Consider the following 13,261-nt stretch of genomic DNA (forward strand, 5'->3'; position numbering starts at 1 on the left):
GGGTACCTGTAATACTAGCTACTTGGAAGGCTAAGGCAGGAGGATCACTTGAGCCCCCAAAAAGATTGCTGGACTTATACAGAAAGGATACAAAAGCCAATTTGAAGGGGTTCCCACTGGATTATGATGTACCAATGAAAGCATCAATAAGAATAATGATTGCAATGGACTGTGGCAAATCAAATGTATTTTAAATATCCATGACTTCATAATGATACATTGTTTTTAAGGGGATGCATGTGCAGGTCTGTTACATGGATGGATTCATAATGCTGGGGTTTGGGCTTCTATTGAGCCCACCACCCAAATGGTGAACATAGTACTCAATAGGTAACATAATGATACTTTAAAAACAGCCACCACTGTAGATTGCTAAGGCACCAACTTTAAAAATTAGTAAGAGAATGAAATCAAGCATTTACTCCAGCCTTTCTTTAAGAACTATTTTTCAAGGTCATCTAATAAAGGAAGAAAAATTCTTTATAGAAGAACTCAACATAGCATTTAGAACTAAGCTAAGAGCATTAGCAATTACAGAATTAGGAAAGCACCACTTGGAAACCGCTAATGAAATAAGTGATCTAGGGAAAAATAATCAATGGATGCTGAAACCTTAAGTGGAACAGCTGCTGGAGAGCTAAATTTATAATGCAGCAATGAGGCGGGCATATGGAACCCACTGATTACTCTCAGCCTCGCTGGAGGTGGGACTGCCTGATGTAATGTGCTTTCTTTTTTTATTTTTTATTTTTGAGATGGAGTTTCCCTCTGTCGCCCACACTGGAGTGCAGTGGTACAATCTCGGCTCACTGTAACCTCTGCCTCCTGGGTTCGAGTGATTCTCCTGCCTCAGCCTCCCCAAGTAGCTGAGACTACAGGCACACGCTACCACGCCTAGCTAATTTTTTTTGTATTTTTAGTAGAGATGAGGTTTCACCATGTTGGCCAGGCTGGTCTCGAACCCTTGACCTCAGGTGATCCACCCGCCTCGGCCTCTCAAAGTGTTGGGATTACAGGCGTGAGCCACTGCGCCCGGCCCGTAACGCGCTTTCTTATGCGCTACCATAAGACTTACTCAAGCACCACCTGTGAAGTGCCTGCATCATCTATCAGTTTTCCAGAAGGCACCATGTTCAACTCAGAGTTTTTTGCAATAAAGCACTTTATGAAACTGTATGATGCTGTCAGTGGAAACTCCATTCCAAGCCACAGCATCTCCCTTTCCCCTGAGGGGTATGTCTATGACAATCACAAAGTAACCCCTGACTCTACTGCCTTTTGGAAAGCATTCTTTGAGTCATGGATGTGATACATTCCCAAACCATGCAACCCTGGAGTCATATCCCGAGGGGATAATTATGACGTCTGGAATAAATTCCTTTGCCACATCACCTCTCATCTTAGTCTTCAACAAAATGTCACAGGTAAAATCTATCCTGTATGAACATTTAAAACTACCATTAACTGAGAACTTTTTAGGCTAATATGTTTTTCCCACTAATACTCTGTAGATGACAATGAACTCACTGAGAGAATTCCACATAATAAGCGTATGTGAAGACTTGAATATAAAGCAACTCCCTCTTTCCTGAGGCATAATTTTTGGGCAAATGTGATTATTTTAAGAATGTTCAGGCTGGGTGCGGTGGCTCACACCTGTAATCCCAGCACTTTGTGAGGCTGAGATGGGTGGATCACTTGAGGTCAGGAGTTTGAAACCAGCCTGGCCAACATGGTGAAACCCTGTCTCCACTAAAAATACAAAAAATTAGCCAGGCCTGGTGGCCAGTGCCTGTAATCCCACCTACTTGGGAGACTGAGGCAGGAGAATCACTTGAACCCAGGAGGCAGAGGGTGCAGCGAGCTGAGATCACAGCATTGCAGTCCAGCCTGGGCTAGAGGGAGACTATGTCTCGAACAAACAAACAAAAACAGCCTGGGCAACAAAGTGAGACCCTGTTTTTACAAAAAGTCAAAAAAAAAAATTAGCCAGGCATGGTGGTGCATGCCTGTGGCCCCAGCCGCACAGGAGGCTGAGGTGGGAGGATCATATGACCCAGGTCAAGTCTGCAGCAAGCTGTGAACTGTGTTTGCACCACTGCACTCCAGCCTTGGCAACAGAGGAAGACCCTGTCTCCAAAAAAAAAAAAAAAAAATGCTCACTGACACCAGTGGACCAGTGGCTCAAACCTGTAACCCCTGCTCTTTGGAAGGCAGAGGCAGCAGGATCATTTGAGGCCGGGAGTTCAAGACCAGCCTGGGCAACTTAGCAATACTCCCATCTCTACCAAAAAGAAATACAAAAATTAACCCAGTATGGTGGCGCATGCCTGTAGTCCCAGCTTCCTGGGAGGCTAAAACAGGAGGATCACTTGAGCCCAGGTGTTTGAGGCTGCCATGAGCTATGACTGTGCCACTGCGCTCCAGCCTGTGTGACAGTCAGACTCTGTCTCTGAAAAACAAAAGAATGTTCATTGAATTTGACTTCGAAAGAACTGAACAATTAGAAACAATCTAAATGACCAACAAGAAGGTTGATTATGATATCTGAATAACAGGACTTCAAGAAGGGATTAAAAATCACACCAATCTGTATTTACTGGCATAGCAAGGTATGTATCAACAATATGTTAAGTGACACCAAAAAACGTTATCAGACAGTACATACAGCATGATCCTCCACTGTAAAAGAGGGCTGTGTGAGAGTGACATCAGCAAGACAGAAACAGAAAACCCCAGACACACAAGACTCATTCCCCACACGAGACACAGATTTAAAATCTGAGCATTCCACAGCCAGAGGCCCTCTCTTGGGCACAGACCACAGTGAGGAAACACTCAATTCCCGACTTCTCCCTGAGGAGAGAAAGAAGTTGGTGTATACCCAATGTTTTTGACTTTTTCGAGTGCAGCCAGAGGGAATGATTTCTGTCTCATCTAAATCATAGTGTCAGGAACAGGGCACCAGGTTGGGAGCTAAGAACAAAGGCCATCAATTGGCACCAGAGGCTGCAGTACCAGAGACAGAAACTAGGTAGAGCTCCAGTACTGCAGCTTACTACAATACCAACAAGGCCACAGTGCTGCAGAGCTCCTGACTAGAAACCAGTCAACTTCAATTAGGAGATTACACCCACAAGCAGAGAGGACATGGCCCCAGAAAGGCTCAAAGGACTCCAGAGTCTTTAACTAGGCTGACTGAAGAAAATCCTTCCACTACAAAACTAAACTGCAAAGACTGGGAGAGGTGGCTGATTTTTCAAATGCCAAGATCCCAACAACAAAAAACAAGATATACAAATAAACAAAAATATGGTATATCCAAAGGAACAAGTTAAAACTCCAGAAACCAACCCCAAAGAAATGAAGACATATGAACTGCCCAGTAATTCAAAATAACTGTCATAAGATTGCTCAGTAAATTAAAAGAGAGCAGAGATAGACAACTAAATGAAATTCAGAATATGACGCATGAACAAAATGAGAATATCAATAGAGATAGAAACTATCAAGAGCCAAACAGAAATTCTAAAACTGAAGAATACAAAACCTGAATTGAAAATTTCACTAGAAGGACTAAACAGCAGACCTGAGCAGGCAGAAGAAAGAATCAGTGAACTTAAAGATAGGACTTTTGAAATTACTGACGCACAGGAGCAAAAAAAAAAAGAATAAAAGAAAAATAATGATACCCTAAGGGACCTGTGGACAGCACAAAGTGAAACAACATACACATTATGAGAGTTCTACAAGGAGAAGAGAGCCTATTTGAACTTCCCAAATATGAGGATAGAAATGGACATACAAATTCAAAAAGTTCAAAGAACCCCAACTACAATAAATTGATCTACACCAAGAAGAATCATAATGAAGTTGTCAAAAGTCACAAAGAATCCTGAAAGCCATAAGAGGAAAGTGACGCAACAAATACAAGATAACGTCTATTAGATTATCAGCAGATTTCCCAGAAGAAACTTTATTATAGGCTAGAAGAGAGTGGAATGATATGTTCAAAGTGCTAAAACATACTAAACAAAAACTGGCCAGCCAAGAATATTATATCTGACAAAATTGTAATTCAAAAGTAAAGAAGGCCAGGCGCGGTGGCTCACACCTGTAATCCCAGCACTTTGGGAGACCGAGGCAGGTGGATCACCTGAGGTCAGGAGTTCGCAACCAGCCTGAACAACACGGTGAAACCCCATCTCTACTAAAAATACAAAAATTAGCTGGGTGTGGTGGTGGGCACCTGTAACCCCAGCTACTTGGGAAGCTGAGGCAGAATGGCATGAACCCGGAAGGTGGAGCTTGCAGTGAGCCGAGATCGCGCCACTGCACTTCAGCCTGGGCGACAGAGCAAGACTCCATCTCAAAAAAAAGGAAAAGAAAAAAAGAATGTTCAGGCTGGGCGCAGCAAGGTGGAGGTTGCAGTGAGCTGGGATTGTGCCACTGCACTCCAGCCTGGGGAACAGAGCAAGACTCCATCTCAAAAAAAAAGAAAGAAAGAAAGAAAGAAATTAAGACTTTCCCAGATAAACAAAAGCTGAGTGAGTTCATCACCACTAGACCTGCCCTACTGCTGAAGGAACATTTTCAAGTTGAAGTGAAAGGTCAATAAGCAGTAATAAAGCACCATATAAAAATATAAAACTACCTGGTAAGGGTAAATATACAGATAAATATAGATGTAGTAAGGTAATGCAGGTGCATGAATCACTTTAAAATCTGGTACCCCTTTCAAATCTTTTAATCACATTAAAATCACTTCTTAAAGACTAAAAGCACAAACAATAATTATAAATCTGAGTTAATGTATACGCAATATAAAAAGCGGTCACTGGTGTCATTGGTAAAATAGAGTGCAGGGGAGACAGAGATGTAAAAGAGTAGAGATTTTATTTGTCATTGAAGTAATAAATAGACTGTTATAACTTTAAGATATGTAATTGCAATGGTAACTACAAAATGAGTATCTATTGAATATACACAAAAGGAAATAGAAAGGGAATAAAAATACGTCACTATTTTAAAAAATCAAAAAAACACAAAAGAAAGCAGCAAGAGAGGAAAAGATAGACAAAAAGTTCCAACACATACAAAAAAATAAAGTAAATGGCAATAGTAAGTCTTTCTGTATTAGTAATCACTAAAAATGTAAATGGATCAAACATCCCAATTAAAAGACACAGTTAGGCCAAATGGAAATTTTTAATGAGATCCATTAATATACTATCTATAAGAAACTTACTTTACATCAAAAGACACACATAGGTTAAAAGTGAAAGAATGAAAGATAATTCATGCAATCCAGAACTGAAAGAAAACAAGGATGACCATACTTAGACAAAATAAGACTTTAAGACAAAAACTGTCACAAGAGACAAAGAAGGACATTGTACAATAATAAAAGGGTCAGTCGAATCTCTGAAAAGACGTAACAATTCTAAATAAAGATGCATCTAATAATAGAGGTCTCAGATATATGAAGTCAACACTGACAGAATTGAAAGAAGAAACAAACACCACCACAACAATGCTAGGGGGTTTCAATATTCTACTTTCAGTTATGGATAGATCAGACAGAAGATCAATAAGGAAACATCGGACTTAAACAACACTATAATCAAACGGACCCAACAGACATAAAGAACACTGATCCAAACAACAGCAGAATACACATTCTTCTCAAGAGCATATGGAACATTCTCCAAGACAGACCACATGTTAGGCCCCATAATGTCTCAACAATTTTTTTTTTTTTTTTTTTTTGAGACAGAGTCTCACTGTGTCGCCCAGGCTGGAGTGCAGTGGCGCTATCTCGGCTCACTGCAAGCTCCACCTCCCGGGTTCATGCCATTCTCTTGCCTCAGCCTCCCTAGTAGCTGGGACTACTAGGCGCCCGCCACCACGCCCGGCTAATTTTCTGTATTTTTAGTAGAGATGGAGTTTCACCATGTTAGCCAGGATGGTCTCGATCTCCTGACCTTGTGATCCACCCACCTCAGCCGCCCAAAGTGCTGGGATTACAGGCGTGAGCCACCGTGCCCAGCCAACAATTTTTTTTTAAGACAGGTTTTCACTCTGTCACCCAGGCTGGAGAGCACAAGGCTCACTGTAGCCTCGATCTCCTGGGCTCAACTGATACTCCCACCTCAGACTTCCGAGTAGGTGGGACCACAGGTATGCACCACCATGCCCAGTGAATTTTTTGTATTTTTATTAGAGACAGGATTTCGTCATGTTGCCCAGACTGGTCTTGAACTCTTGAACTCCTGAACTCAAGTGACCTGCCCACCTCAGCCTCCCAAAGTGTTGGGATTACAGGTGTGAGCCAGTGCCGCCCGCCAACAAATTTAAGAAGACTAAAACTATGCAATGTATCTTCTCTCACTACAACAAAATGAAACTAGAAGTCAATAGCAGAAAAGTAAACCCAGAAAATACACAAATGTGTGGAAATTAAACAACTCCCCCCTAAACAACCAATGGGTCAAAGAAGAAATCACAAGGGATTTAGAAAAAAATCCAGAAACAAACGAAAACAAAAAAAACATATACCAAAATGTATGATATATAGCAAAAGCCATACAAAGAGGGAAGTTTATACCAGTAAATATTTACATTAAAAAAAAGAAGAAAGATCTCAAAATCAGCAACCTAACTTCATACCTCAAGGAAATTGAAAAAAAGAAACAAACTAAACCCAAAATTAGCAGAAGGGAAAAAAAAATAAAGATTAGATCAGATAAATAAATAGAAAAAAAAAATAAATAGAAAAAAAAGCAGAAAAAAACCCAAAGAAACCTAGAGTTGGTTTTTGAAAAGATCAATAAAATTAATAAACCCTTAGCTAGATTAGCTAAGAAAAAAAGAAAGAAGATTCAAATAACTAAAAGTAGAAATGAAAGAGGGAACATAACAACTGATATCACAGAAATAGAAGAATTACAAGAGACTTCTAGGAACAATCATGTGCCAACAAATTGGATAATCTACAAGAAATGGATAAACCTCTAAAAACAACTTTCCATGGGTGAATCACGGAGAAATAAAAACTTTGAACACACTTATAATAACTAAGGGGATTAAAGCAGTAATCAAAAACCTCTCAGCAAAGAAAAGCCCAGGACCAGAGAACTTCACTGGAAAATTCTGCTGAACACTTAAAGAAGAATTAACATCAATCCTCCTCAAACAGCTATCTTCCAAAGAACTGAAACAGAGGGAACACTTTTCAGACACATTCTAGGAGGCCTGCATGATTCTCTGACACCAAAGCCAGACAAAGACACAAGAAAACTACAGACCAATATCCCTAATGCAAAAATCCTCAACAGAACACTAGCAAATGGAATTAAAATGCACATTAAAAGAATTATATACACCATAACCAAGTGGGATTTATACCTGCAATACAGGGATCGTTCAACACACAAAAATCAATCAGTGTAACATATACTACATTAACAAAATGGAGGAAAAAAACACATGATCATCTCAATTGGTATGGAAAAGCATTTGACAAAATTCAAGACACTTTCTTGATTAAAAAAAAGTGACGAACTAGAAATAGAAAAAAACTTATTCAACAAAATAAAGGTAATATATGAAAAGCCCATCAGTAATATCACACTTGGCAGCAAACAAATGAAAGCTTTCCCTCTAAGATTAGAAGCAGGGCAAGGAGTCCCACTTTCACCACTACTAGTCAACATAGTGCTGGAAATCCTAACTAGAGCAATTAAACAAGCAAAAAAAGTAAAAGGTACCCAAACTGGAAAAGAAGAAGTAAAATTATCATTATTTGCAGATGAAATGATCTTATATGTAGAAAAACCTAAAGAATCCACCAAAAACTACAACTAATAAATGATTTCAGCAAAGTTTCAGGATACAAAATCAACACACAAAAATAGTTGTATTTTTGTATACTAACAATGACCAATCCAAAAAAAAAAAAATCAAGAAAACAATCCCATTTACTATAGTATCAAAAAAGATAAAATACTTAGGAATAAACCTAACTGGGGAGGTGGAAAATTTTTCTACAAAACATTTCTAAAAGAAATCAAAGAAGATACAAATAAATGGAAAGACATCCTGTGCTCATGTATTGGAAAACTTAATAATATTAAAATGTCCACACTACCTAAAGTGATCTACAGATTCAATACAATCCCTACCAAAATTCCCAAGGCATTTTTTACAGAAATAGAAAAAAATCCTCCTCAAATTTACATGGAGTCTCAAGTGACCCTAAACAGCCAAAATAGTCTTTAAAAAAAGGGAACACAGTTGGAGGCCTCATACTTCCTAATTTTAAAACACGCTACATGTCAGGCGCAGCAGCTCATGTCTGTAATCCCACGACATATTGTGTTCTTGGTAAAAATTGGACAGTTGTGCTGCTAAAAAAAATTGGACTGTTAGAATTAAATGTCAATTTTATTATCTTCAAAATAGTGGTAACAGTATTGTGGCCTACAAAAAAAAAGTTAGTTCATTGTAAGACCACTAAAGAAAAATTGTAAGAAAATTCCTCTTTAAAATCTGCCAAATAATGACATCTTAGTTCTTCTTGACAGTGGAGAGAGGGAAGAGGGGAAAGAAGATGGGGGAATGGGAGAAAAAGAGGAAAAAGATAAGTGAGTTGTAGGTCCCCCGCTAAGTGGAGGGCTGGCTTCCCTACTCAGTGGAGAAACATCAGAGCCCACATGCTCAGTTACCATGGAGACCCCTCTGCTCTGAGATAGTTATGATTTGTCAGATCTCAGAGGGTTTGCACTTTCAAAACTTCCTGTTTTAATGAAAACATACCCTTGATAACACTTTTTCTTTACACGTGTGAAAAACAAAGGAAAAACCACACTTACCTGAATGTAATATATGCCCTTTTCTTGAGCATACATCATTAGAAAACAGTAATCTAGGTTTTGCTTTGTTCTCCATCTGAAATAAACATTTTCGAAAAGTAAGTTAGGAATCAGACTCAAATTTAGTAAAATAAGATTAAATGTATAAACCTCAAATGTCTATATAACATGTCATCTATGTATATGTGTACACACACACACACACTCACTTAGGACGAAGAGTCAAAGAAAATTCACTTTCCTCTAAATGAAGACTTTATCAAAATGTATTCCCAAGAACACTAATTCTCAAGCTGTCCTGGGGAAAAAAATGAGTCTAATATCAAGTAAGTATGTATACATGTTCCCCTTCTAGAAACATATTAATTCATAAGAGGCACAAAAATATCCAACAGTAAAGACATTTATTGGAAAAAAAAATCTTAATACATATTTTTCCAAACTTCCTTGACCACAGACCCTTTTTTCAGTAATATCTTAATGTTTCATCAAACGAGTGCTTCAAAAATTACACTTTTAGGGTCACTACTCTGGTGCCTAGGACTGTTTGCACGCAGATCAAAGTTCACAAATAGGTACTGAATGCTTTAAAAAATTCATATTTAAATTTACAGTATTAAACCCTGTCAGTGAATTCCTGGTAGCCTACAGAAACACATAAGAGAAGTGGATCTAAAAGCTAGTTTAAGAAAACACAGTAAAATAAAAGCTGATATTAAGTTTTTACATATTCTAAGAAAACTCTACATTATTTCCAAGCTGTCCTGGACTTAATGAGACTTACCTAGAATATTTTACCAAATTCAACTCTAAAATGTTTTCAGCTTCGAAAAATAAAACTACATGTATTAAATATTTACACTCACAAGTGTGGAGGATTTTAAACGGCACATGCTCACCTTACTCTTTCTTTGGAGTCTCCAAATGTCTCCTTTAGGTTTGTCAAGTCAGGATAATAGCTTTCAGGGGGTGATATGACTTCCACCAAGCCAGAACTGATTTCTTTAGAAAATCTATTATGAGAAAGGTTAGCTGAGTTACTTAAGTTCTGTGGGATTTTATTTATCTTAAAGCTCAATACACTGTGTTTAACATAAAACACATCAGTAATCATTTGTAGCAACGTATAATGTTATGGCCGCAAGGTGTTAAAAGGAGCAGCTCATCACTGATTTCATTTACAGAAAATACAGTTTTTTCCAATAGCAAAAGTTTTTTTTTAAAGTAATGCTTTAAAAACTATAAAATACTGCTCTTATTAAAGTAGCATAGAAATCCTAAGCCAACTGCAGGCATTAACGTTCCTAAAATGTATCTGAATTAAAAAAAAAATCAAGGTCTCACAGAAAATAGAAAATTGAAGAAAAACAAATAAGTATGTATGTGTTTTTAAATACATATATTTTTGCAAAAACCAAAGCTCTTACATCTTCAAGAAGCTTTGCTTGTGGGTTATAGACCACATGTCATTCTCAAACAGTGTTTCTCAACTGGGGGTGATTCTGTCCCTCTGGAAGACATTTAGCAATGTCTGAAGACGTTCTGGTTGCCACAACTGTGATCAGTACTACTGACGCCTAGTGGGTAGACATTAGGGATCCTGCCCCACATTCTACAATGCATATGGCAGCCCCCACAACAAAAAATTATCTGGCCCAAAATGTCCATTGGGCTGAGGTTAAGAAACCTTTCTAAAGTTTTTAATTAGTCTGTACTGACTGAATTGTAATTTCTTTTGCATTTGCATTCTCCCTTGATTCATTTTTGCAAATCTCCACAAAATGCTAGTGCAACTGCCTGCCTTTGCACAAATGTTCTTAGTGTTTAACTGTACTTTTTGTCTGAGCTTGGTTTTCTACACACTAAGGAACATGTAAATCACCAGAATCCTTGCATAAGCCCACAGACTTGCCCCTGAGGTCAGTGGGAAAGGGGACCAATCATTACTGCCCTGTTCCTTAAGAAGTCTATGCCAAATTTTGTTTCTATAAGGACTTCCAAGAAACTCAGCACTTCAGGAAAACCAAACAAATAACAATTTAATCCTGAACTATAATGTTTTTAAATATTCGATTTAAGTAGAAGGTATATCTTTTAGGGACAAAAACCAGATACAATTTAATGAAGAAATTCATAGCAAGACTAATTTTATTACACTACTGAAACTATTAAGGCAATAGTATAAAAAATAATATCTGAAACTTACTAAGCTTTCCCTCTGTTACCTACCACGTGCCTCGCTCATAGTAAACTGCTACTCAATCTTTGCAGAATAGAACAGATTAAGACATAGTTTAAAATTGAGGTCTGAAATTACTACGTTAAATATCTACCCTGAGAGCAGGAAGATTTTGCCTGGTAAATACAGTGTGAAAGATTTAATCTCATATGACTCTCTCTGTATTCACTGTCTTCAAGATTAAAGACTGTTATTTAATAGTGTTACATACATAGGACATTCAAGTCTTTTCTATAATGAAATACACCAATTTATCCCATCACATAACTGGATATATATGCACCTAATTTATGACAATATCAAATACCAATCAGAGGATCTAATAAACAATGAACTCCACAGAGAAATGAACTATCAAGGAAGGCATTTTCTTTTAGCAAGAAACCCAAGAGATAATAGTAACCAAAATATTTTTATGTTTATAATTAAGAAGAACTTACTCTTTCTCCAGGTTGGCTACAACACCATGTACATAATCAATATCTGTCTGGGAAAGAAAAAAAAATGTATCTATATTCAAGTTTTTACATTTTTATTTAACTGTTAATACTGAACTCAAAATTAAATGAATGATAAAAACACTCATTAAAACCATACATTAAATTTTTAGACAATTTATTAAATTTGCATTTCTGTATTGTTCTATTGTACTACTGAATGTCACTGAGCACTTGCTAATAAGCAGATATTGAAGTTTTTATTATTTTTAATTGTCTGTGTTGCATTCACTAGGAAAACTGAACACAAAAACTACTTCTACTTCTATCAAAACATCCAAACTATAGTGAATAGCATTAGTGACAGATGCTGCACGATATGAAGAAAGATTTTTCTACTTGGAATCATAAAACCTAGGTTCAAGGTTTGCCTCTGTAGCTACTGAACTGTATACTCTAAAGTCATTTCTCTGAGTTTCAACCTATTCTATGAAAAAAAGGAAATACCTTAGAGATTATGAGATTAAATGATAAAACTATGTAATAAAAAACTGCTATTATTACACCATATTAATATTACACTGACACTGAGAACTGAATCAAGAGCACTTCAATCAGTTAGAAATAAACATTTATCAGATCTGCATATTTTTAAATTATGAACAAGTCAAAATTCTAATACTTCTTATTAATTTTTCTTTATTTTCTTTATTGATTTAATGAATCACATATTCACATTTCACAAACATTTACTGAATGCCTACTCTAGGCCAGGCTGCACTGCAGTGAACAAGTCTAAGCATGGCAGGCATGTTTTAAACAGACATTTTCAACCAAGTTCAGACCTAACCCAGCATGGAGGGTAGAAGCATCAGAAGAGGCTGCCTGGAAGAGGTGACATTCAACAGTAAGAATTGGCTTGTTCCAGGGCTCTGGCTCCCAGGGGTCTAACAGAGATAAACATCATTAGCTTTTCTCCTCTAAGAGGTAAACGGAGTCTGTCTCTGATGCTATGTCAAAGACCGTGAAATTGGGTCAAAGTGAAACCACTTTCTAGGATAGCTGTAAGGACTGACGAACAGGGTGGAGCACAGGTGATGGGCAAATGTAAATAATTATGAGCATTATTTCTCCGGTGTGTGTGTCCAGACATCATCCTCCTCCTAACTCCAGATCCTTGCCCCTTCAAGGACCCCAGGAAGCCCAAGGGACAACCAGGCCAGGGACATGGCAGGCTGGGTTACAGGGCCATGGCCACATTTTTGAGCCAGCCAGAGCCCTATTGATATGGTTGGGCTGTGTCCCCACCCAAGTCTCATCTTGAATTGTAGCTCCCATAATTCCCATGTGTTCTGGGAGGGACCCTGTGGAGATAACTGAATCATGGGCGCAGTTTCCCCCATACTGTTCTTGTGATAGTGAATAAGGCTTACAAGATCTGACGGTTTTATAAGGGGTTTCCCCCTTTCACTTGATTCTCATTTTCTCTCTTGTCTGTTGCCATGTAAGACATGCCTTTCGCCTTCTGCCATGATTGTGAGGCCTTTCCAGCCATGTGGAACTGTGAGTCCATTTTTCTTTATAAATTACCCAGTCTTGGGTATGTCTTTATCAGCAGCATGAAAATGGACTAATACACCTACCTATCAATTTTAAATACAGCGATAACTTATAAAAATGCTCAATTGTTAAAAGACTCAATGATATATAAA

General features: G+C 37.8%; 1 protein-coding gene across 3 annotated transcripts in view; it reads right to left on the bottom strand.

Moving 5' to 3' along the window:
• MGAT4A (alpha-1,3-mannosyl-glycoprotein 4-beta-N-acetylglucosaminyltransferase A) overlaps positions 1-13,261 on the bottom strand; it is a 121,197-nt gene that overhangs the window by 27,382 nt on the left and 80,554 nt on the right. For all 3 annotated transcript variants that reach the window (XM_031007132.3, XM_055378485.2, XM_031007144.3), the window contains exons 6-8: positions 11,553-11,599; positions 9,773-9,886; positions 8,874-8,949 (exon numbers count right to left, since the gene is read on the bottom strand). In XM_031007132.3, the coding sequence (XP_030862992.1) occupies positions 8,874-8,949; positions 9,773-9,886; positions 11,553-11,599 (237 nt within the window). The remainder of the gene's footprint in view (positions 1-8,873; positions 8,950-9,772; positions 9,887-11,552; positions 11,600-13,261) is intronic.

The sequence above is a fragment of the Gorilla gorilla genome, chromosome 12 (genome assembly GCF_029281585.2).
Source record: "Gorilla gorilla gorilla isolate KB3781 chromosome 12, NHGRI_mGorGor1-v2.1_pri, whole genome shotgun sequence".
Lineage (NCBI taxonomy): Eukaryota > Metazoa > Chordata > Mammalia > Primates > Hominidae > Gorilla > Gorilla gorilla.